We start from the raw sequence: 25,189 nt of genomic DNA on the forward strand, positions 1-25,189 counted from the left end.
GAAGTTCAGTAAATATTCCCGAAGTGTAGTCTTGCTCTGCCATCACTTTCACTATTAAATTTATAAAATAAGCAAATATAAGAATAGGATCTGTATAAATGCTAAAATACGCATTTTCCTGTGAGCATTTTGGGGACTGGCCATGCCTGAAAGGTGCCCACGGGGGAAGGATGCACAGCCCATGTCAGTGTTGGGTGTGAGCACTGCCTTCTGAACACTTCTGCCCGCTCTTCGTGCATCAAGGTCAGTCAAGGACAAAGGCTGGAAAAAGGCCATCACGGCAGAATGTGATGGCATTAGATGATCATTAGGGAACAAAGAAGCTCTGTATAGAGAAAGGAGGAGGAACAGGGCTACTGCCTAATCATGTAGGTAGGACAAGGATAGCTGCACAGGTTTGACCCGACGATGCCCTTCACTGTGACAGTCGACATGATCCCAGAGCAGCGGTTCACTTCGAGCGTCTCACTGCCAACACCGAGCGCCTTTGGCGCCGTGCTTAACCCGAGTGCCCTTCGCCGTCAATTTAGTTGACTTCTTATTTGTTTTTGTTTTTCTCTTGGAAAAATTCCTTTTGAAGTAAAACAGTAGTTCCTCCCTATCTTCCCTCTCCTTGGTCCATGCCATCCCTATTATCCCGGGTCAGTTGTTGCGGTCAGTACCGAACGCCGCTCCCTTGCCATGGGGCAGGTCGGTGTCGGCAGCCCCGGCCCCGCGCAATGTGCGCTCCGCTTCCCCCTCCCGCCGCAGCCGGGGCTCCGCTCCGTCCCCGCCGCCACCGGGACAGCCCCGGCCGGGAGCGGCGTCCAGGTGCGCGGGGCGGGGCTGCGGCTCGGCCCGCCCCCGCGGCACCGAGGCGGGACCGGGCTCTGCCGCCGCATCCCCGCCGCGACGGGCAGCTGAGAGCCGGCTTCGCTCTGCTCCGCCGCTCCGCCACCATGTCCCTCTGCAGGGGCCGCCTCGCAGGCGCTGGCCGCCCGCCTGAGCAGGGCCCCTGCCGCCGCCAGCCGCCTCAAGCAGCGTGGTACGCGGGGCCGGGCCGCGTAGCGGTCCCGGGATGGCGTGACGGGGCGCGGACCGGGTGGCGGCGGCGGAGGGGATGCGCGGAGGTCGCGGGCGGGGCGGCGTGGGGCCGGGACAGGTGCGGCGGGGGCGGGCGGCAGTCGGGCGCGGCTGCTCGGTCATCCTGGGCTCCGGCACTGGCTGCTGCAGAGCTCCGCCGGGCAGCAGAGCCGGTCCGGGACCCCCTGCCCCCGCCCCATGGCACAGCGGAGGCCGCTGCTGCCTTCCCTTCCTTATGAAATAGCGGGGTACATCCCCCCGCCAGGGCAGCCGGAGCGGCGGCGCCTCGGCAGGGCTGCCGGCCCCGGTCCGGAACGGGAGCAGACCCGGTGCGCCACAACCGTGGCTTTTGGCGCATCAGGGGTTGTGTAACCACTGGCAAAAAAAAATCTGCCAGCCGCGTTGGGCGATGGCAGCTTGCTGATCGCTGTCCTATAGCCGGCTGCCCCGGGGGGGAGGGTTAAGGACACACTGCTGCCGAACGAAAATATAAATGTATGCAAATCCATGAGGATGCCCGGCTATTGGAGAAGAGTCTGAGAATTGTGTCATGAGACAGATGATGCTAAACATAACCTAGCACACGATGGCCGTGTTTTGACACTGCGATTATTTTTGCAGCTGTCAATTGCAATGCTCAGAGCTATTTTATTTTTCATGAGCGCTTTTTCAATGAGACATTTCTCATCTGGGATCAAGTCACAAAATTTCGCAGAAAGCTTTGTTGACCAAGAGAATGACGTCTGTTTTTCATGGTTCTCTTTTTGAGGTGTACAGATGGATCCAAGACTGTACCAAGAATCAGTTTATAACAAATGAATGGGTAGCGCTACTGTTACAGTTAATATGTATCAAGTTAGGTAAAAAAGTCTGTAGTTCTACCTCTCTGCTCTGTTGGCCAATTCATGAGGTGAAGGGTATGGATCAAAGTGTCAGCAGTCTGAGAGTGAAAGAACATGAATTCAAATGAAAAAGCTTTTTAAAAAATTCCCTGTTATTACCCTGAAGAGAGAATTCATTACTTCCGCTGATCATAAGGAATAAGGACAGATAATTATTTTACCTACCTTAGTCAGGAGCTTTTTACATTCCTTTTTTTTTTTTAACATTCCTTAGTCTATATAGACTGTGCCCAGTACTTGGAAGCTGATGGTAGACAACACAGTTCACAGAAAAACACCTTTTAGGAAGAGCTCAGCCATGGAGCACCACACCCTGTGTTACTCAGTCACAGGATACATTAATATGCATCAGCATCTGTTTTTATAACCTTTTTGAATCATCCTTTCCCATACAGGGTTCAGGTTCCATAATTCTTTTTTGTGATCATATTTTAGCAGCACTTGACATCACTTTCCCTAATGGTTTTTGTAGCGCCTCCTCGCCAGATGTCATCTGGGAGTGTTCCTGGCTCTTCTAGAGACAGCATGATGATCTATCTCCTTGCTGGTGTTGCTGCTTTTGGTGGTTTATTTTATGTAAGTGTTTGGGGATGGAGCTGTCTGTGCTTTCTGAGCCGGCATGGTATAAGGTGTGTGCAGGGTTAGAGTATGGTCAAGATGCAAACCATCAATGAATGCAGATATTGCAGCTAAGTGCAGCCTAACTTAGAAATCAGCTTAAGAGGATTTAGTGAAGGTGAAAGCCTATTGCTTGCCTGTTTGACTGTTACTTTGGTAAGTAGTGCTGGGTCACTCTCAGTGGAAAGCATGCTTAAAACCATGTGAAGTGAATGTGTCCAAAGATTGAGTAAGGCACCTGTCTCTAACCCCTTGCCTTGTCTTGTCAACCAGAAACATTAGCAGTGTTTCAAAGTGGGCGAGGCAGATGTGAAATAAGCAATCTGAAGCTGCGAGGGGAAGATACAAACCTTGTTAATTTGGGCACAAAAAAGGAAGATAACAGCATTAGTTACTTCAAGAAAGCATGTTAAAGTTTTGTAAGCATCTGGTTTTGTTGAGCTTTTCGGTAACCGTTCTCCTCCCTGCTTCTAAATGTATCCAATTCTGTGCTTCACATCCCTAAACCCTCCGTTCTATAGCTTCCCTCTACCCCTCTCCTGCAAGATCTGAGATAGTGCCTAGCACACCCCAGAGATGTACATATTTCCCTGTCCCACAAAATAATCCTTTTGAATGGTAAGCAGCTATTTGTTCAAAATATCAAACATGTATGATTGCATTTCTGGATGAATAACACAGTCTCTTCCTGTCACATTTTTACCACATTACAAAAATAGAAATCTTAATGTAATTATCTTTTAAAATGCTGTTTTCAATTCCTGAAACACTGCAGCACTTCAAAAGCTGCATGGTATATTGTATTTGCTTTCTAACAATGGAGAAATATGAAATACATAAATATATTAGTTTAGCAGATTATTAATTTTTTTAAACCTTGCTTAGGATAAATTTTATATGCATTTTAAATGGGCAGTAACATTTGCTTAAAATCCCTTCTCTCCCTCTTTCCTCTTTGTGTTTGGTAAATTTGTAGGGATGTAGCTGTAAATTCAGGCATAATTCCCTTTCAGGCCTACAGAGTAGTCAGTTCACCCCGCAGCAAGTTTGTTGAAAATACAAATATTCTTCGTGAGAGAGCTGAGGAGCAGAAAAGCAATCCTTGGTCAAGAAAGGGTGAGTTGAGCTCCTTTCTCTTGTTCCCTGGGTACATGAGGATTTGGAACAGATTTCTATATTGTCTAATCAGGCTTTAGCACTGTCCACGTCCTTGTCTGAACTGTGTGAGTGGGACTGAAGACAGAGGTGGTTGTACAGTATTGTTCTGTTACAAAGCTCCTGCTGCTGCACAAATTTTGGTAGTGGCCTTAATGTTCAGGCACTAATCTGGTCTTTGATCTGCCTGTGGAGTCTCTTTGAGTGGAAAGAGTTGATGTGTGAATACTATTAATAGTATAATGGGTATTTGATTTACTGGAAGCCTAATGAAACTTGACTGAATACATAATGCTGTCAAAATCAATTTTGTTCTTTTGTTTTTAGTGGGGGGGAGAAGATAATATCTTTTCTTAGTCAGCAGGTTGGCTTCAGGCCACCTACCATCAGGAAATACAGTTCAATAGAGGAAAAACCCTACATAAAAATAAAAAATAACTTGCATCAATTTTTTGTCCTACAACTTTGATTTTGTCTTTTCTAATTTGGGGTTAGATGAAATGCAGGCATTACCTCAATGTATAGCAAATCCTTACTTAGCTCCTCATGCTTGAATAATTAGACTGTGTTAGTTCAAATACTTGTAATGGAATGTTGTACCTGTCCACATCAATTAGTGTTAATTGATGTTAATTTCACATTAATGTAAAGGGTAGAACTTTGGCAAGCATGGCCTTGCTAGGAAAAGCAATTAGGAAAAAATTTTAAGGATATTTAAATATTTTTTGGTTGTTATTTAAAAGAATTAAGCATTGAAGCCAGAGCACTTGAAGCTCTTCCTTTTTTTTTATACTGTTGACTTCAAGAATTGATTTAATATATTTGCATGCACACAAAGAATACATTTGATTAAAGTATCAGGAGTTTAAATTTTGTCTTCGGTGTGAGAGCATGGTTTAAATTGTCTGCCTCTGTAATTATTCCTTTAGAGGTTGTTAGCCTTGAACTTCTACAACAAATGCTTTAGTTTCAGAACATTAAAACTACAGACCTTAAGATTTAAAGTAGTAAAATACCTTAATTTCCAAAAAAGAAAGCAGTTTAGTTTTAAAACTCAATTGTTTAAATAAATGCTGAGAATTCAGCCACAATTTGCAATCCTTCATTGTCCCTAAAATAGAAAATGTAATGAGGACCAAAGTAGATCTCTCCCAGGGGCCTGGTGTCCTGCTGTTCAGGACACAAGTGGGGATTACCCTTATTACATTCTGACTGCTGTAGCTGGGAGAATGGGGAACCATTAAGCAAACCTTCCAACCTTCCAACAGTGATGTCTCTTTTCTCCTAAGGTGCACTTCTGCAAGGTACTGAGTTGTGGCCCTGGCCTCTCCACATGTTGGAGTGAAATACCCAGAGCACTGAGTGCTCAGCAGCTGATCTCCAGACATCCCATCATCTGCTGCTTAATAAGTCACATAAAAGTCACAACCAGTGGCAGATGATTGCTGCCTCCCTTTTTATTGATAGTAAGAAGTCCAAAATGTTTCTAAGGCCATTCAGTGAATGCAGTTGAAACTTGTTTCCTGTATTATTTTCAATGTTTGACTTCTGAATAAATGCTCAACCCAGAGTTTTTAGTTGGACTTCTGAGTAGTTAATTCCAATTCACACTACAAAACCACCATTGAATCAGCTCCTTTTTTAAATCCTTCTTCATTCCCAGCTGTGTACACCCAAAAGAACAGAACATAAAGAATGATCATCAGTTCTGTTCTTACTTTTCCTACAGAATCCTCTGCGTGCATTCTCAAAAGAGTTATCACCCCTCTTCCCCCCCTTTTTCTCCTGTTCCCTGCATAGTCATATTTCTGTGTTTACCTTGTCACAGAGTGTTAGAATAGTATTGCTTTTCCCAGAAGTGCCATTGCAGTTTCTTTCCCTGTGCATTCTTTAGAGTCAGTCCTTATACTTTTTCCCAGAAAGCATTGCTGAAAAGAGCAGTTAAAAATTCTGTTCTCAAAGTATTCTGATATTTTTTTAGGGGCATATTACATCAAGCTTAAAATAAGCTCTAAAGCAGAGCTGGTAACCTTATGAAGTGATGGATAGAAAAGCAGTATGCCAAGCAGCATGTTCATGGCATATTTGCTGCCTCTGGTAAAAGAACTTCCTAGGTGGAAGAACTTAATGCTGGAGAGCAGCTGATCAGAGATTCTTTTGATAGGATTTCTCATGTGGTGGAAAATTCTCCCCTTGTGCCTGAGCCCAAAATGTCTATTACAGAGAACTGTACATAGCAAACAAGTCTGTCAAAACAAGAGAAAGAATCATACTAGGGTTCTTTGCTTATTAGAGGGTTGAAATTATATTTAATGGTATTTTAATTAATGATAACAGACATTTAGAAAGAGATCTGATAGCAAATTTTCTGTGGCTCGTTTTGACTGAAAGCTACTCTCAGATTAGGGAGGGATTTAAAAAGCCCCTGGAAGAGGCCTGACTCAAAGTAGCAGTAGAAAATCTGGGACATCATTTCAATGTAAAATGATGTTTGCCTTGCAGGATGTTCTCCTTGCTTATTTAGTGAGTTTTGTCTTCCATTTGTTGTTTGTGTCCTTTAAGATTGTTCCTGATTTCTTTCTTTTTTAGCTATGACTTTCTTTTTAACTTGTCACAAGCTGATTCAATCTTTCTAATCTATACTCTGCTTTTACACTCTCCAGACTTTCTAATCTATGCTCTGCTTTTACACTTTCCAGACACAAGGGAAATCTCTTTGCAAACCTGAGGAAGTTAAATACAAACAAAGGACAATCGTTTACCATTGAGTACACTGCAGCCTACCTTGGGATGACTTTGTACCTTCTATTGTAAAACTCCATTTGTGTGAGACTTTTAAAGAACTACCTGTGTTTGCAAGGCCAAACCATATTGAGCTTATTACTGAATCTGCTTTGTAGAAGGCAGTTCTGAGATGGAGAAGCTGGCTGTTCTGAATTAATGCACTCTATATTTGACTGTCCAATAAAGCGTACTGAATGCTGATCTTGGCTGCTAGCCTGTTCTTTGTGTAATGAATTAAGGGGTTTTTAAAAACAATGTTTTCTTAAAGGGACATGATCAGATTGCATAATGCAAAGTTTTGATTTTCACCAAGCAATGAATGGACTTGTCCTGAAACCTGAACACCAAATTATAGGCTTTCACTGGCAGAAGACCAAGAAATGAAACTGATCTGTTTAGTTTTTAAACAGATACAAAAGAATCAAGCAAACTCTGACTATGTCTCTTTAAGCTCTTTTGTTTCAATTCTCACATAGTTCACACTTTGTTACAAACTTATTTCCAGTTCTTTTTTTTTTTTTTTTTGCATGGTGAGTCCGTTCTAGTGGTGAACTTGTGATGAACAGTTGGTGTATAACTTTTCCTTTGTGAACTTGATGTTAGTGCATGTTTGCATGGTGGTTTAGCATCTCTGTTGCTTTGTGCTGTTAGTTTGTCATGACTTGTCTCAGCTGAATTTGAAGTGATGCATGACTGGGAAACACTGTTTTTCAGGTTCTAAGGAGTTGGACCCATAGTAGTGTAAACAAGTCTTTAAAAGGGACTTGTGAGTTGTAAAAAGAAAATAGTCAGTCATAAGTGGTCATATATCTAAAAAAGCGAGCTCTGACCACTTGAAATTAGCAAGTTATTTTCTTACCTATATAAGACCAAATGTCTTATTCCCCACGTGGTAATTCCACAGAGTCATGCTCCCTCTGGCTCCTGTGTGTGCACCATCACTGGCCCTTTCAGCAGAGTGCTTTGAAGCAACACTTGGCACTGTCCTTTTTTATCCTTCACTGCACCCCCAACACTTGCTTTGAGCCACAGTTTCTTTTCTTACTACACTGAAACATGTAATGAAATCAGTAATTAAGAATATGGTTTCCTCATCTTAAAAACCTAGTTTTTTGATGCCACATTAGAAAATATGGGGGATTAATTATTGATCTTTTTTGTTAATTCTGATCCCAAATCTTAGCTTCCCACTTCAAATTTAAATGAGGACGATGATGATAAAAATTATTTGGTGAATTTTTTGTTGCATGCATGCATTTTACTCTCTCTATTGTGTTGAATAAATCCTTAGAAGGTGATGGAGAAGAGGTGAAAGAAGTCACTGGAGCAGAGGAGGCCATGGAAGAAGCTGAGGCAGCAGCTGCTGTGGAACCTGCAGCACAGGAGGAGAGTGCTGGACCCACAGCACAGGATGAGACTTCTGGGGTGTCCCCAGAAGCTGGAGGGGAGGATGACTCACTGGCTCCAGAGGAACCCCGTGCTATGGAGGAAGCACAGCAGGAAGCTGCTACTAATTCAGAAGCTGATGCTAATTTGGAACTTGCTGATAATTCAGAAGCTGCTGCAGTTCAAGGTTAATTTATGAATGTCGTTTTTGTGTGTGTGTGTCGTGGGTTCTAAAGCTCTGCCTCTTACAGAACACTGAGAATGAGCATCAGTGTTCCTAATGGAGTTTGTCCTGCAGTGAAAACTAATTCAGGCATTAACATTGACATATCATGAGCACAAGGTAATTAAGTTTATTAAATCAGTGTCTCTGAAAGCATCCCGCCTCTGGCACCAGAGTTACTGTCTAAAACAAGTAGAGTAAAATGTTTTATTTCCATACCCCATCCTATTTCTTAAGATAGTAAGTTGAGCTTATAACGTGATCAGTTAAGCAGTTGTTTTAGTGATGTAGTTCTCAAGGGTTTTTTAAGGAATCTAAACACTTTAGTTCACTAGCTATTCCAAAGATATTCACACTGAATAATTATATCTGTTCTATCAATGTAACTGAAACAGGATCTTGCATAGCAAAGGAAATGCTGTCATGGTCTCAATTTTAAGAATATATTAGACTAAATTTTCACAACACAATAAAACATCAAATTGTTGTTAAACACTGAAATTGGTTAAGTGGCAAAACATTCAGTATTTTGAGCTGTCAGGGTGTTTGAAATATTTTGGTTTATTGTGCTTTTTAAAAAAATTGCAATAATACAAATGCAAAACTATCCATAAAATGTGCAAGATACAGGGTTATAATTTAATTTGGCAGATTTTAAGGGTTTTTTTTTTCTTTTCTTTTTACTACTGGTCTTGAGAGGATGTGTCTAAAACACAGATCAAACTGAGATTAAAAATATTTTGACTGCTAATCTATGGGCATTTATCACAGTACCATCAAAGGCATTAGCAGATTTGGAATGATTGTCACTTTTTTCTTGGTGACTCCAGTGAGGAATGGATGCATCTTAATTGCCTTTTTAACAAATAAACTTGAGAAATAGTGCAGCACTTCTAATTGCTGAGTTTTGTGAAAGGTCTATGTATGAATGTGATTTTAATTCAAATGTGATTAGTTCCTGTGCTTGTCTCTGAAACCATCTATTCCAAATAACAATTCTTATTTTAAACAATTGTTATTTTAAACAATTTTAAAACAATTCTTAGTCTGATCTGCTGTACTACAGTTTATAGAAAGTAGAAGTAAGTACCTTGGCTGTCATTATTACTGCTTGCATATAGAAATATCTATAAGGTAGTAGTTAAAATACCTAGAGCCCTAGAAATTTCCATTTCTATGGACTATGTAGGCCACTACATTTAGAAAGGAAGTAGTCTGTTTTATGTTAAATTTGGTGAATTAGAGCCATCAAGAGATATGTTTAAAAATGTATTGCAGCATTTCTTGCTCTAGAGAGCAATTGCAAAATTTCCCTTTAATTTCCTAAGCACTTGCTTGTGTCTGGAGGTGGTTGTGTATTCCTTTGGCAGTGCTTATCTATGAATAACTGTCCATTGTTGGATAAGGTAGGATCTTCTGTATGGTAAATATTTCTGCCATTTTATTGTAGAGGCTCTTCCCTGAGAAAGGGAAGCTGGGATCTTCCCTGTGAAACAAGGTGCATAAATTGATTAGATATTAGGAATAGAGTCTTTCTTGTGGGGGTGGTGAGGCATTGGAACAGTTTCCCAGAGCAGCTGTGGATGCCCCATTCTTGGAAGTGCTCAAGGCCAGGTTGCAGGGGCTCTGAAGAACCTGGGTTAGTGGAAGGTGTCCCTGCCCGTGGCAGGTGGTTGAAATGAGATGGCCTTTAAGGTTTAAGGTCCTTTCCAACCCTAATCACTCTCTGGCGGTTCTGTGATCATTCTGGACATGTTGATGTCATGTACTTTGTGACCACTATTTGATAAGAAGAAATATGGCTTGTAATTGTTAGTTCCTGCTGGTATTTCCTGGAAGTGGAGCAGCTCTTTAGAAATTACTGATTTCTAAGGTCTAGTCCAGACTTCTGTTATGCTGAAAGTTGTAAAGGAGTCTGAGGGTCATCCCAGGTGCCTCCTACCAAACCTTGCTGCAGTGGTTTTTCTTGGCGGGGTGGTAAAGCTAGCAAGAAATTTTACATCCAGTGCAAAGGAGCGTTCTCCTTGCCTGATCTCTTGGGTGCTCCTGGGGTGTTATAGCTGTCCTGTGCCACTGGAGCCCCGTGCAGATTGCTGTGAACAGCTGCTGGTGACAGCTGTGACCAGGGTGGTGACCCCTGGGGACCTGCCCGTGGTTCACATGAGGTTACACGCAGTGTAACCCAAGTCCTGGCCTGGGAGGCTGGACAGGCTCCTGCTCCAGGTCACCTTAGCACTCCCTGCTGCCTCGTCCAGCTCTCCTCACCGTGGTCCTGCCTGCAGAAGAGCAGCAGGACCCCCAGAGCAGTTCTTCCCAGGAGCTCCTGACCGTGAAGGAAGGCCAGCAGCAGCACATGGTCTGACACACAGGCCTAAACCAGCATCCCTTTCCTCTGAGCTACATAAGAACAAGTTTCCATTGGCATCATGCTCACAAGAAGATGAGGGTTTGTTTCAAAAGTTCTCTGCTTTCTCTCTACCACTCAGTTCAGCGTCTACTTGCAGCCAACAACTATTGTGCTTAAAAAAATTCTAATTAAAATCCTTCTGGATGTAGCTTTCCGTTTTGGATTTAACCATCTTTGTCATTCATGTTATCTCCATTTAGAGGGAAAAAGTAGCATAGCTCCACTTGTACTGAGGTAGAGAGGATTTTTCTTTCAGAACTTTGGAAAAAAAGTATATATTTAAGTAACTTTAACTAGTTTTGTTGGCAACTTGGTGTTACTTCTGCAGATGAAAGTGTAAGTATTTTTATTGTTACCAGTGAACCTCTGCTTTTTCAGATGCCATTGTTTCTTTTAATCTATAAAGCTTTTAATCTACAAAGCTTTCTCTAATGTTTGGAAGTGCAAGCTGTGAAGGGATGCTTGTCTCCAGCTTCTGTATAAAGAAAATGTAAATGTATCATTTTACATGGATGTGCAGAAAACCCCCCACCTAAACCAAAACAGATACCAAACAAACAAACAAACAATCAAACAAAAACCCAACCCAGCCTTGGAGGAGGATGTTTAGTACTTAATCAGGATCATTTCCATTTCAGACAGTTAACAATGGTACCTGCCTGGAATGCTCTCCTTGCCTCAAGTTAAGCAATTTACAATCCACAATTCCAATCTGGAATTCTGTGAAATACTGTTACCAAAATAAGTACTGAACTACGTTACTCTGTTCCCAAGGTTTTAACTTCCTCTAAATTCTAATTCTGTCTACTTTTTTATTGCTTGAGCTGTCACTCTTGGTTACTGGTTAAATTCCTGTTGTTCTCCTTTCACAGTATAGTCTGTGTGTGTGACCATAGATTACATTTTTCTTCAGACAAACCAAATGCTGTAAAATTCACCAATTGGCAAACTGCTATTTGGATTAGGCATCTGTGACTTCTGGTGTTTGGGTTGCCACCATAAATTCTTCTCCAACTCTGGTATCGAGGCTTGAGGTTTTGCCATTATCAGCTGAAATAAGAGAAGCAATTAGCCCCAAACTGTGCTTTTCCAGATTTCTTCCTGACTTCTCTAACAGGTTTTTTTTCTATTCTTTAAAGCATTGAAGGGCATGGTCTCTGTTTGTTCTTTCCAAGGCCATTTGAGTGAGCGCCTGGGTTTGGGGAGGATTAGTGAGTGAATGTGCCAGTGTTTTCCATGCTAAGCTTCAAACACACTGCAGTGGCAGCTGTCTGCAGCCTAGGGAAACAAATGGAGGCTGCTCTGCACAGGAGCTGCTGCTCTCGGGGCAGGACTTTTGCTGAGCCCATCATACAGTGGTGCCAAGCAGACAAAGGCACCTGATATGATCAGTGCACACTGGCTTGGCTTGGTGCACTACCAAATTCTGGGTGTGCTGACACTGGTAGTACTTAGAAAATTACCGAAGAGTCCTCAGGGTGATTTGCAATTGCTCATAATTATTCAGAGGCTTTCAGAATGGTGCTGCTCAGTAGAACAGGCACACCATTCTAGGCATCTGTTTGTGTGAGGTGGAGGAATGAGGACTTTTTCCCTTTACTGGTTATGATAGACTGATCTAACTAAATTAGGCCCTAAGAAGTTGAATTATGTAAATATTATCCTACGGGGAAAGTATCTGTATCTGGAACTGCTGTTGGGTAGTTCTGTTTCACATTTATCACTTTCTTTTATCTGTCTCTTGGACAGCTGCATTTATCTGATTGCCATACACTGGCCACTAGTCTCTTCTTCTTCCTCCTGTTTTTCCTTCATAAAACTGAGTTTTAGATGAGTCATCATAGCATAACTGGAAAATCTCGGTTGGAAGAAAGTGAACAATTTTTAGAAAAAAAATTCTGTAAAAGTTGTGAGCGTTGAAGAGCCCACAAGAGTTGAGAATTGAAGACCCCAGTTGGTCCATGAAGAGTCTGTTCAGTTTTGATCAGCTTAGCCAAAAAAGAATTTTACAGCATGCACTGGGCTGGGGAGGAAGATTTTGGTAAAATGGAAAAGACCCTAGAAGTTCCCAGCTGAGTGCAAACAAATAAGTGGGAGAGAACTGCCTAAAATAACTGTCTTCCTATTTGTCTATTCTAGAACAAGGGGGCAAGTAGCTTCTCAAAAATGGTGGAAGGACATACAGTGAATAATAATCCCTAAATTAATGTCACTATTAATGAGAAAATAGATGTACTGCTTTTACTAGTATTAATAGCTCATTGTCAAGACTTAAAAAACCCTTAAAATAACGGTATGTATTTAAATTGGAAAGCAACAACTCACTTTGCACAACAAAATCTGTTAGCATTTGATTTACTGTACACAGTGTTACCTGTGTTTGAAATTTTCCTGTAAATACAACAATCACAGGAATACTGTTGGCCTCCTCATTTAGAGAAAAGATGGCAACAGGGACCCCTTGCTGTTTTCCTATGGTGGCAGTTCAAACCAGAATGGGAATGATGGGGATTTTGAAGTTAATTTTTGGGCAATGTTTCCTGTAGCAGAGAAAAACATCCTTTGCAAACAACAACTTTGCTCCTTTAAAAACTGTGGATAAAGTGGATAAAACTTGATGCATTACTTTGTATGAGGAATGTTAAAGAAAATGTCTTGATTAGAAGTGCTTTTAGAATTCCCAAAGGATTTAATACATCAAATTATTAGGGTGTTTTTCATACACATGGTTTATATTAACTTATGCTAGTTTTCCTTGTGATCCATTCCAATCAGTAACTAAAGATGTTTAAAACAAACAAACAAACAAACAATGTGAGTTGCTTCTCATTGCTACAATTCCATGCTACAGAATATAAAACAATATTCTTGAAATTTATGAGGTATCATAAACTATTCTGGATTAATGTGACATGCACAGTTGTGCTTTTATTGTGACCATTATAGGCATCTCTGAATCTTTTTTCTAATCATCGACTGTAGAATAAACTCTCTTCAAGGGAATCTTCTGGTCATTAGTGTGAACTAATGAGGCTTTTCTTGGGAACTAGTGACCTACATCAGACACAAACAACCTGTGATGTGCTTGGCTCATTGAACACGTTTCTCTTTCTGTATGGAGGGGTGAAAATTTTTATTCTTCCTAATGGGCTTCATAATGCCATGGTTTAGGCTCTCAGCTGGACCTCATGATTTTTATCTGGATTGCTTGGGGATGGCTTGCAAAAAGGAGAATATGTCATATTTGTGTAGTGGCAGGTTTATTAGAAATCCCAGCTTTCCTTTGCTCATCAGTTTCCCAAAGACCTGGGGCTCTGAGCCTTTGGTTTGTGTTCATCCTATGGAATAGCTGGAATGCCAGAGGGACAGACTCCTGATGCCCATGGGCTGAAGTGAGGGAGGGCTGGGGTTGAGGCTGCCCTCATGTTGTGTCCAAGTCACAGCATGATCAGGGCAGGTGGTTCCACAAACAGGCCAGCAGCTGCCAGCCACTGGTTCCTATCCTGTGCATTCAAGGATAGGTATGATCAGACTGAAAAATAATCAGTGCTTTTCTAAGTAATTGTTCTTCCCTTGACTCTGTTTGGAACTAAAAAGTTTATTTTTTCCTGTGTGGAGCTCAAGTGCTGATTTCACAGTATTGTAGAGAGGCATTGGTCTGTGGTCAACCACCCAGGACCTTTTTTTCTTTTTTAAGGCCAATGCAGGTGTAAAGTGGTTTTCCTTTCCAAGCAGTAAGTTGAGTAACTTGCTCTAGCTGGTTGGAATCCTAAATGTTCACTGAATAAAATGCCAGAGAGGAGACAGAGAACATTTCAGATGGTCCTGAGAGACATTCCTGGTGATGGGATGTTGCTGATGGGCATCTGCAAGCCCTCCATGCTGAGCTCCCTGCTTGGAAGAGAACCTCAGCTGTCACCACCACCTCAGGATTTGGAACAATTTTCCTTTCCATTTTCCCTAAGGCTGATGGAACCAAAATATGTGAAGTTGCTCTTAAAGGGAATTACAGTTTCTTGCTGCTACTGCTGTCTTCTCCCTGGGATTAGATCTGAGTGAACCAAGTACCCCTGCTGCTTGTGCTCTGTTTTGCAGGTTTTCTCAAAGAAATTCTTGAATTACTTTTCCAACGTGACAGAATTTGACTCTTTAAAAGTCAGTTCTACTCCACTGCCAGTTTTCCATTAGCAGGTCTTTAAACTATTAAAATGAACCAGGAATATTCTGCTCTGCTTATCTTAACATTTCAGGGGACATCCTGAGACCTTCAATGGACCTGACTGAGGAAGCTTTCTGTAAACAAAACCATCACATTCTAATGTAAGATGGTCTCTAAAAGACTGTAAATAAAATACTCTTTCTAATTTCACAATTAAATTTGACTTTCCCCCTCCTCCCTGCCCACCTTTGGAATTAGTGTGTGACATTGGTAATGTTACAGGCAGCTTGAACTATCAAAGCCTTGTTTTGCACTCCAGCTTTGGTTTGCGTGCTCCAGGTGGATTCCATTTGTATCATGCTGGCTAACTTGTGTTATTTTAGCTTTATAAAACCAAATTCTTCTGCAAAGAATATTTTTAAAGTAATTGAACCTGGTGTTTGGCATTACAGATACCAGCCTCATCTTGACTGCCTAGAAAAAAAAATCATCATATGAAGGATACTACCTCAAGTAAAGTGATTCACTCAGAAAAGTGTATTTTTAAATATCTTTAAAAATTGCAGGATACCAGTGCCTGTTTAAATTTTTTTGTTGTTGTTTCTAACTGGAAAGATCACTTTTAAATGAATCAAAGAATTAGGATTAGAATCAAAATATATTAGCTTTAAATGTATTGGTAAGGAAATGCAAAAGTGAGGGAAGAAATACAGGCTGAACTCCTGAGAAGGCTGGGCTTATCTTGTATAACCTCGTTATAAAACTTCTGTCCTGCTGGAAGGAATCCCCATCTCTCCCCAAGCAAGAAAAAGACTGAATACAGCTTTCATTCTAAAATCTGGAACAGCTGTCTTCTTAATCTCTATTGTAAATCAGGAAAACATACTTAGAAAACCACTTAAAAATACAAGGTAGAAGTTTAAAATCCAGTAAGATTAAAAAATATAATATACAAATTAGTTTGTATCTCTTCTACTTCCTTGTTTCAAGGCCATCTTATATCATGTTTTCTACTAGGTTGTAGGACACGATTGCCATTGTAAGCTGGCCAAATTTTGCACTAGACTTTACATCCCAGACAAAACCTCAGGCTGTTTCTGCATAAAAACGGCCCCAGGAAAGTTGGAAAGCTTGTTTTAAAAGCTTGAAGGCTTTTGGGGAACAGGCTATGCAAGCAGTAGGATCTGGGTTCTGGAAGTCAATGCACTTGCATGGGGTTCCCTTTATTATTACCGGGAGAAAGTCAGTCTGGGCTTGTTATTTTTTGTTATCAGCTGCAGCAGAGGTGAGTCAGTCACACAGGGCACACAAGTCCCTGCTTATCTTGTCACTCTGCTCTGCTGAGCTCACAAATATTCACACAATTCAAACTGACCATCATGAGCATGCAGAATCACTCTGCACTTGGACTGTTTTCTACTCTAGGTGCACAGAAGTGTGTAGCTCTGCACTCACTCTCAGGGCTGCAAGTTCAGCACTAGTAAAAATTGTCTTTAAAGACTGCAGGAATTACTGCTTTACATAGGAGGCAGGTTTTGGTGGGTTTTCTTTCACTGAAATGATAGAGATAGTTTCCTAAAAATGACATTTCTAGGTGAAATGTTGGATATTGTGCTCATAAGCTACTGGAGCTTCCTAAATCTGATGCCTTAAAAAAAAACCCCAAACAAACAAACAAAAAGCCCCCCAAAAAACAACTAAACACAAACTTTCAGAATAAATCCACAATTTTCTTTTGTCTGTAAAATCAATTTCCTGTTCTGTATTTATTCAACTCAAGCCAGATGTGTTTCCACCACAGAAGTGGTTTGGCATTGCATTAGGTGGATGTGTAGTGTTGCCCAGTCGTGTTCTGTTCCTGCAGGTGCAATTTGGGAGGATGCCTTTCTTCTCCAAACGGTTCTCTCCTAAAGCAGAGGAGCTCAGGACTGCCTGGGAGTGCCTGTAGCTGCCCTGGGCAGGAGCAGGGAGTATTTGGGGTGGGATTCCCTGTTAGACATCAGCAATGGGTATTGCACAGATGTTCTACACTGATGGTTGTGTAGTGCACGTGTGTTGTGGCTCAGCCTAACCTTGGGGATGTTTGCCCTCAAAATCCCTGGCGTGTCCAAATCCTGAGTGCTTTAGCAACAGCTGTTGATGCAATATGCAATGCCCCGTGGCTACAGTTAGCAAATGTGATTAGTTTGATTCCTCTAAGGCTTTAGGTTCTTTTATATTGTCTTTTGTTGAAATCACAGGAAAGTTAAGGTCCTAATTCAGACCTCTAAGTGTATGGTATACCTCAATGCCTGGCAAAATTGAAGAAAGCTGTAGCCAGCAATACTGGGATGCAGCTACTTATCCCAGGAGAAAATTGACAAATAGCCAGTGAAAAAGCTTAAGAGAAAAAAAAAAAACTTTACAAAAAAAAAAAATACACAGAGGCTGAGATTTTTTGCTACCAATATAACACCTTGTATGAAACCGTGAAGTAATCCTTCTGTATACTGTAGAGTAATATTCTGTATATTCTGCAGAGTAATAGCTCCTGCTAGGATGGGGGGAATCACAGCACACCAAATGAAGCAGGAAAATTGTGAAGCCATTGAACTCCAGTGCTTTTGGTGAAGGATATGTGTGTGCAGGGGGAAGTTTACCCCAGAGAATGAAGAAGGAGCCCAATGAGCTCCACTTTGTCGATATGAAGGGAAACAAAATAATTTTTGGCAGGCTTTAAATTGTATGGGTCAGGATGGAATTATCCCTTAGCTAAGATCCATTTGGCAGGAATGCTGCAAGTGGGTGTTTTGGTAAAGATGTCAAGGAGCTGGAGTGGTATTGTTCTATAAGGACAATACAGCAGCTGGGCATTCAATGGAAAGCGTAACATTAAATACCATGTGTCCTCATTGCAGAGAAGCAGTTGCACAATTCAGATTGTTTTGTCCACTTACAGCCTGTGGAAATTGTAAGAAATCTGGCATAAGTAGACAAAATGGATCATAATCATCACTGCACGAAGAGATTCAGGGACTTCAGGTGTTCAAACTAATCATCATTCAGGAAACAACACAGAACCAAGTGAAGATGCTGTAACTCCTCTACAAATATTTTGAAAAAATAAAGAAGCTAAATAGTTTAGTGTTTGAACTAACAAAAGTTAGGAGTAATTTTAGCTACATCCATTATTTGCTGCAGAGTTCATGAAAGGCTTATTAACAATAATTGAACAGACAGAAAATCCTGCATCCAAGGATTATGGAAAATGAGTCACCATTGTACCAGGCAGAGATTAAAGTATCATGTATGAAATAGGGTGTTACTGCAGGATTTTACATGGAGCAATTGCAAGAGATTAAACTGGATTGAAAAAATATGAAATGCATGCAGATTAAAAAAAAATAGAGAGAGGGTGTGAATAGCACTGGGAAACAGGGAAACACAAAGGAGAAATGCCTAAATTCTGTCACACTTTGTGCCACCAGCTGAGCAGTGAGGGCTCAGGCAGTTTGTCTGATGTTCCTCATGCAGAAGGACCCCATGTGACAGTCCCAAATCTGAGATAGGCAGGGGGTTCATTCTCAGCTTGCCAGGGCATCATTAATCTGGCTTTGCCCTGGCATGGCAGCAATTCCCTTGGACAGAGAAATGTGCTGGCCTTGTGAATGGAATACAGAGCGTTTGGTCCAAGACGTGCCCAAACCACCCAAAAACAGGCGGAGATTTGTGCTGGTGTCAAATGAACGCTCAGGGTAGCCATCAGGAGGCTGGAGACTGTTTCCTAATCCAAAACACTAGAAGACACTTGGACAGCATGCAATATGTCAAAGAGCCGAGATCTTCATCAGGCACTCTGAGACTTTGCCAGAGATAAGGCCTGAAGGATGACCCAGTGCAAGCTGCCCAGAGCATGGACACTGGCACCAGCAGCTGCTGCCACGTTCCTCTTCTCCTAAAGACCTGTGGCACCTGGAAGGGGGCTCCAGCCACATGTGCTCAAGGAATGGATGGGAAAGCCACTCAGATACAAGACTGTGCCCTAACCAAGGGCAATTTTGTATATAAACATACTACACCCATTCTACAGACCCAGGTTTTCAAAATGCAATGCCTGCCACAAGACCCTTTGTATTTTAGGCAGTGACAGCTACTCCACGGAGACATGGATGAACACCTTGGGAGGAATCCAAATTTTTTGCATTAGATTGCCTTTCTGATTGCCATAAGGAATAATTCAGGCCAGAGACAATTTTTTCAGTACAAGTGGTTAATGTTTGGTTTTAAGGCAGGTATTCGTGTAGAAGACAAATAAACACAATTCCCATCCAAAGGAAATGAGGCTTTGTTAAAAAGCAGAAAAGACCATGGTGCTCCCTCTAGTTGCCTACTGATCTACTCTTCTTAGTGCAAAAGAAATTAAAATACTCACAAGGAAAAAAAATATTAAATACTATCAGCCAGAGAAAGAACTTTTGGTAATATAAGCTGCATGTATGATGTTACAAACTGAAACCTAGCAGCTTGTTACCATAGTGAATACATGGCATTACATCAAGTATTGCCTGCTGTAAACTATCTAAAGTTCCAAAATTTCAAATGTACAATTTCTATTGCATAGCTTTTTCCTATAAAGGCAAAAGTGCCAATCCCTGAGCATTCCTTTTTCTGTTGCTTCTTCAAAATCCAGAAAGCATTCTGAAAAGTAAAGTGAAATAATTGATGTTCAGAATATGCTGCATTTAACTAGCTGTAAGGTGATATTTGGGGATAGATATGGGGATAGATAAGGGGAGATATATGGGATGCTAGCTCTGTAAAACTCCTATTGGCTGCATTTATTGAACTCCTAAAGCAGCTGTTTCCTTACTGTTTTTAATAGACATGTAGCTTAGTACAGGATGAATCAAGAAAGAGACAAACCTCCTACTGAGCAGTTAAAGAGTGTGAAGATGGAGGCCTCTGACAGGACGAAGAACAGGATACGAGAGAATTTACTCAAGTAAAATTTAACATGCAACTGCTGGGTGATGTGTTCTCTGTATAGAGACTGCCTACTACTAAATGTTACCTGTTACAGGCTTTATTTATAGAGACAGATTGCTTTATGCTTAAAGGAGTATTGAAAAATGGCCAGTTGGCCATTGCAGCCTGAATCTTCAGCCTGATGCTAGAATATTTTTACTTTAAAACTACCCATGATGTCTTTCCAAGGTTACGTGGACTGCAGATGTAATGTCCTATGAATTAGACAGAAATCAGAAAACAAAGCAACAGTATCTGCAAGAGATAATTTATACATTAGAAACTATTTGCCTATGTCTATATACATGAAAATAGTTCCAGTTTATAGGTTTCTGCTCCAGGGTTGGAAAGAGGCAGACTTTCCCTGGAATTCCATTTGCAAAGTTTTATTTCCATGATAAAATTGAATCATCTGATCGATCCTGTTGTGTTCAGCTACTTCAAGCGTATATGTTGGGCAGGTACTTCATGCTTTGTGAGCCTTGGTTACCCACCCTCATTTATGATGGTGAATGGAAAGAGAAGACAAGTATCTTTCTAATTTGATTCATAGAAACTGTGAATAAAGTCTTGGATGTTGCACCTTCTTCTGCCCATGAGGAAAACTTAGACAGTGACAAGGAAGGAGCAGCCTCAGCAGCTCAAGAGATCTCTGACTCAAAGAGCCAGGACAACGATGCTGAGGAGTTGTGGTGAACTTCAGGGGGTGCAAGAGTCCAGCTGGGTCTGGGATGTTTGTGTCTGTGAAGTGCTGGCAGCTGTGTGCACTGAACCAGCTGCAAGAGCATGCAGAACTCAAGTGATGCTGTGGGGCTGCCCATGATGGCTGTGTTTGGCATCACAGCCTTAGCAGAAAATCCAATTTTCAAATTATCTGTGGTGCAGTAGAAGGATGTTGCTAAATTTGATCACGGCAGTGTGGTGAGCTCAGCGCCCTGCTCAGTAAGTGCAAGATGTGAACTTCATTAAAAACAAAAAATTCCCCTTGTGCTGCATACAACACATTTTATCAACATCTGTCTTGATTTGAAAGACGGAATTTTCCTAAATTGCATTGGTGTAAAGAAAAATATAGTGCATGTGGTATGAATAAAACTTGCAGTGCTTTGATGCAACTATAAACAATCTGGTATTGCTTTTGAAGTTGAATGATGTAATTGAATGCAAAGAAAAATGTGTATTAGAATCACCACTGTTGAGATTTAAGCAGGAGTTTAGAGTTTAGGTCTGGCCTCTAAACTCTTTAAAATTAGAATTAAAAAGCTAAAAGGAAAAATGTCTGCATACCTAATATAGCTTTGTAAATTCTATCCCTTTAGTCCAAGGATCCTTTGGACTAAGGGAAACAACTTAGTTGACTATTTGCCACTGAACAAATAATTTCCAGTGTTTCTCATTGGTGTTTTGTCTCCATTTGCAGTTTCTGAGGAGGAGAAGACAACTGAAGAAGTTGCTAAAGAGCCCTAAAGGTACACAGTACAATTGCAGCATGTGGTTTTCTGGGAGCAAATCCTATATAAATTGTCACAGTGTGTGTTTATTTATAGCTTTATCTTAGTCCCATGCAAACTGGATAAAGACCTGAGAGTTGTAGCTTTCTTCCAAGCAAAAAATGTCCTTTGGATATTTGGTTTAAATTATATGTGGCTACTGGACTTCTGGATTATTGTTCTATACAATAAAGCAATAGCCCCCTGGACTGTTTCATTTTAAATAAATTTTTTCATTATTAGTCTCTCTGCACTTGCAATTTGTGCTAATGAAAAATACTGAATATTCTTTCTATTTTGCTAGCGTCTTTCTCATGTGGCTTTATTTATTATTTTATTGTCAGAAAAGTTGCAAGCATGTGCCTCTCAAGGTTTTTATTTTTGCTTGAATTGAAAGCTAAGAGTTCCTGAGGGTGCCACATCAGAAAACCAAATAACCAAGAAGTTCTTTCTGCTCTGGAACATATAAATGCTGTGGCATAGAGAAGGCAATTGAGTTAGGAATATTTTTTTTTTTCCCTTGTAAACATCTGACAAACCCTACAAATTGTTGCTATTCCAGATTTTGGTTTAGACAACAAATACCCTCTATAGCCAATTAATGAAGGCAGAGACGGTAACTGAAAAGGGTGGGGGTGGCAGGGAAGGCAAGCTGTAGGAAACATCTTTGGCGCAGCAAATTGAAAACAGATGAAAAAATAGATTAATCTCCTACTAGTGTACAGGTTCACTCAATTCTGCTTAAACTGCTTGGACTCTTGACAAAAAAATTACTTTTTATGAGTATAGCAATACAAGTTTACAAAAGGGCCTCTCATTGAGTTTCAATTTGATCTTGTTGGTAGGGGGAAAATGATTTATGAAATATTTTACTATTTGGTGCTGGAAGATTACTGCCTGTCATTTGACCAATTTACAAGTCTAGAACCACATTGCACTCCTAGTCAGGAAATACTTATTTCTTCTTTTTTTTTTCTTTTTTTTTTTGGTGTTTTGATTGTAAACACTTTGGAGTATGAAGCTCAACTCTGACTTTGCATTCAACACATCATACGTTTTAAGGAATTCAAGGCAAAGAAAATGAAATTAAAAGAATGTTGACGTGAGAATCAAATCACTATCTAGTTAACATTTTTTTTTAATTAACTGATTATTTGGTGAAGGGATAGAGGAAGTAGTAATGGATTAAATCCTCAGATAAAGCCCTAAACTGATGCTCAGAGCACGCCTGAGTAAAGATGTTCAGCCATTCTACTGAGTGTGGCTATTGGGCCCCCATTGATGCTGCTATGGAACTACTTGTATGAGCAATCTCAGCATATACAACTGGTTTACCTTGTGCTTAAATTTAAGCACGTAACTGTTTGTAGAAGTCCAGCATGCAGGGGAATTCACTTGTGCCTGAGCAATGTGGATGAACATGAGGGATTCCTTGAGACTGGGCTCTGGTGATGGCAGCAGAGCAAGTCTCCCTGAGCCATCAGATCAGCATGATTTACACATCAGGGCAGTGTGTACTCTGTACTTCACTTAACTGCAACCTGCAGTCAAATTCACAGCGTGCTTTGAATGTTTGCAAAGAAAATGACCTGCTGAATGGTGTCTGTTGCTAAACACCATTTGTTGTTGTTTCCTCTAAATCAGATTTTTTTTTCTTTTTCCCCAGTAAACAGTGTGGACGCCTTTGGAAAGTTTAATGCAAATACTTGTGGCAATCAACCAGCTGATTCCTGTGTGAAACCTCATACTCTTCCTTGAAGACATAAAAGAAACTGTGCAGTTTGTCCTACCACACATTGGCCATTGTGGCCAGTATTCAGTGCTGCAAGAGATGAATTGTGCTGCCTAGAGAAACGCTTCTGTGACTAACAACTCTGCTCTAGAGAGTAGCACCCAGTCAAGCCACTCAGCATGTCCTAAATACCTGTGCTAAGAGAAGCAGTGTGATGCCAGATGAACTCCTTCTATGTCATTGTTGTCCTGATGTGTACATTGATTTCTTACTTTTGGTCCAAACTGTTGTGCACAGTTATACATTTGTAACATTCCATGCTAAAATGTAAGCAAAAGGTTTTAAAATCAAGCCAAAATATTAAAAACATACCTGTTAGCATTTTTAAATTAGATCACAGGGAAAATAACAAGGTGTTTGCCCCTGAGTTTGGATTTGTGATTGTAAGCATAGGACATCTGGCTGCACATGGCCTAATTTTCCCCCTGCATAAGCATTTCGGATGCTACCATTCCGTGCACAGTAACATCCAGGAGTAAACACTTTAAGGCTCCTGCTTTGGGAAGAAAGCCTGTTTGCAAGTAGTAGCCATAGGTACTTTATAGCCTGACAATGGAAATAGCACTGCTTGGCGTTGCCATCATGTATCAAAGTGGCGGCTGGCTCCTGCCTTGCTGGGCTGGGCTCTGCTCCTCACAGATCTCATTCAGCTTGCTCTGCTCTCTCTGTGCCGCTCTGTCTTGGCAGCGGCATGCAGTGGCAGAGCAACAACACAAAAGTTTGGTATAAACCTTCAAGCTGGCACAAATCACAGGCCCTTTAGGCCATGGCAAAGCCGGTCTCCAAGCACTTGCACGCAGAGAGCAAAATCCCTGTGAAGGGCCATGCAACAGGTGTTCAAATGGACAGGCATCTTAGGGATTAAGAAAGAACCAAATAGCTAAATAACCTTGTTTTCTCAGTATTTGCTTCATAAAAAAAAAAATACAATTATTATGAATAACAGGTTTGGGTGCCACTGTGCTCCCAACCCTCCATTGTGCTACATGCATGAGTGTGCATCTGAGACCCCATTGCAGCCATCACAGAATGGCAATGGTTCTAAACCAGAGCCAAATACGGTATATTATGTGCTACTTGTATAGAAAGTGTGTTTCATAAGGCGTGTCTGACTCTTTACTCTTCAAGCAGAAGTTTGGAAAATGCTGATAGAGAAACAACAGCATCATCCTACACATGGCACAAAGCAACCCATGCTCCTTCCCCCATCATAAAGCAAATTACAGTAGTGTTCCAACAAAGATATAGCCTGTTGCTCCTGGGCCTACTTAGGAATAACTGCAATAATCCAGTGGCAAAAGCAGGCTCCTGAGCTTCGAGAAGACAAACCACAGCCTTCTGCTCAAAGGATAAAGCCTCTGTGATTAAAAGCAATTTCTGTAGACCAAGCTACTGGAATAAAAATCTTAGACTGATATTTTGTTGGACAAGAGCCTATATTTGTCTTGTAGATTAAAAATGCTGTGATGGATGTATGCACTTAAATGTTCTATTTCTTCATTTTCACTAATTCCTAGTAAAAAAGCTATTTTAACTGGATCTAACAGTAGGGTTTCTGATATGGTAAGCTTTTCTGAATGGCTCTTTGTCTCTGGAACTGCTCTGGTACATGGCAAAGCATGTTAGCCCTCTGGAACAGCTGCCTGAATGACTGAACCACAAACTATGGTTTCCAAAGCATTTTGTCCTTTCAGTTTCAAAAAATGGTGAGAGTCCCAAAACAGCCTGTACATGCCTTATGCCAGAGTTCCTCTTTTTTTACTTTTGTTTTGTTTAGGTTTTTTTAATTAAAGAAAAAACCAAAAAAGACATGCAGCACAGCATGGTCTGCTTCAGCACTTGAATATCTTAGAGCACCAACAGTGATATTTTGCAATTTGCAGAGGTCTGGCCATTGTTGATTCAGTCTTGCTAGTATGGAGTCTGAATACCACATAAATTAAATTTTTTCTGTCCTTCACTTTCAAAAAGTGAATTTTTGAATTGCTACACAAAGGCTGTGATGAACCATGGAAAATTTTGGAAGATATTGTTGAAATGGATCATAAAGGAGAGCAATGCCACAGCAGAGAACAGACACAGTGCAAGACTAAAGGAGATTGGAGGAAAGGTTTGGTCTTGACAATACACTTCACAGGCCAGGGCAAAGCTTGAGATTCCAGAATTTGTCCAAACAGCACGTTGCTCCTTTGCTGTCAGGAACTATC

The 25,189-nt window shown here is 40.9% G+C and overlaps 1 protein-coding gene across 1 annotated transcript; it reads left to right on the forward strand.

Moving 5' to 3' along the window:
• The first annotated feature begins 681 nt into the window (after positions 1 to 681).
• Positions 682 to 20,396, forward strand: MGARP (mitochondria localized glutamic acid rich protein). Its single transcript, XM_030948362.1, has 6 exons — positions 682 to 810; positions 907 to 1,024; positions 2,437 to 2,540; positions 3,596 to 3,698; positions 7,813 to 8,094; positions 20,254 to 20,396. Exons 1-6 carry the CDS (start codon positions 682 to 684, stop codon positions 20,394 to 20,396), a joined length of 879 nt encoding a protein of 292 aa, XP_030804222.1.
• The last annotated feature ends 4,793 nt before the right edge of the window (positions 20,397 to 25,189 follow it).

Source organism: Camarhynchus parvulus, chromosome 4 (genome assembly GCF_901933205.1).
Source record: "Camarhynchus parvulus chromosome 4, STF_HiC, whole genome shotgun sequence".
Lineage (NCBI taxonomy): Eukaryota > Metazoa > Chordata > Aves > Passeriformes > Thraupidae > Camarhynchus > Camarhynchus parvulus.

Coding starts and splice junctions, on each gene's coding strand:
- MGARP (XM_030948362.1), top strand. CDS start 682: ATGGGGCAGGTCGGTGTCGGCAGCCCCGGCCCCGCGCAATGTGCGCTC. Junction 811..906: donor CGGCCGGGAGCGGCGTCCAG/GTGCGCGGGGCG, acceptor GGCAGCTGAGAG/CCGGCTTCGCTCTGCTCCGC. Junction 1,025..2,436: donor CAGCCGCCTCAAGCAGCGTG/GTACGCGGGGCC, acceptor TGGTTTTTGTAG/CGCCTCCTCGCCAGATGTCA.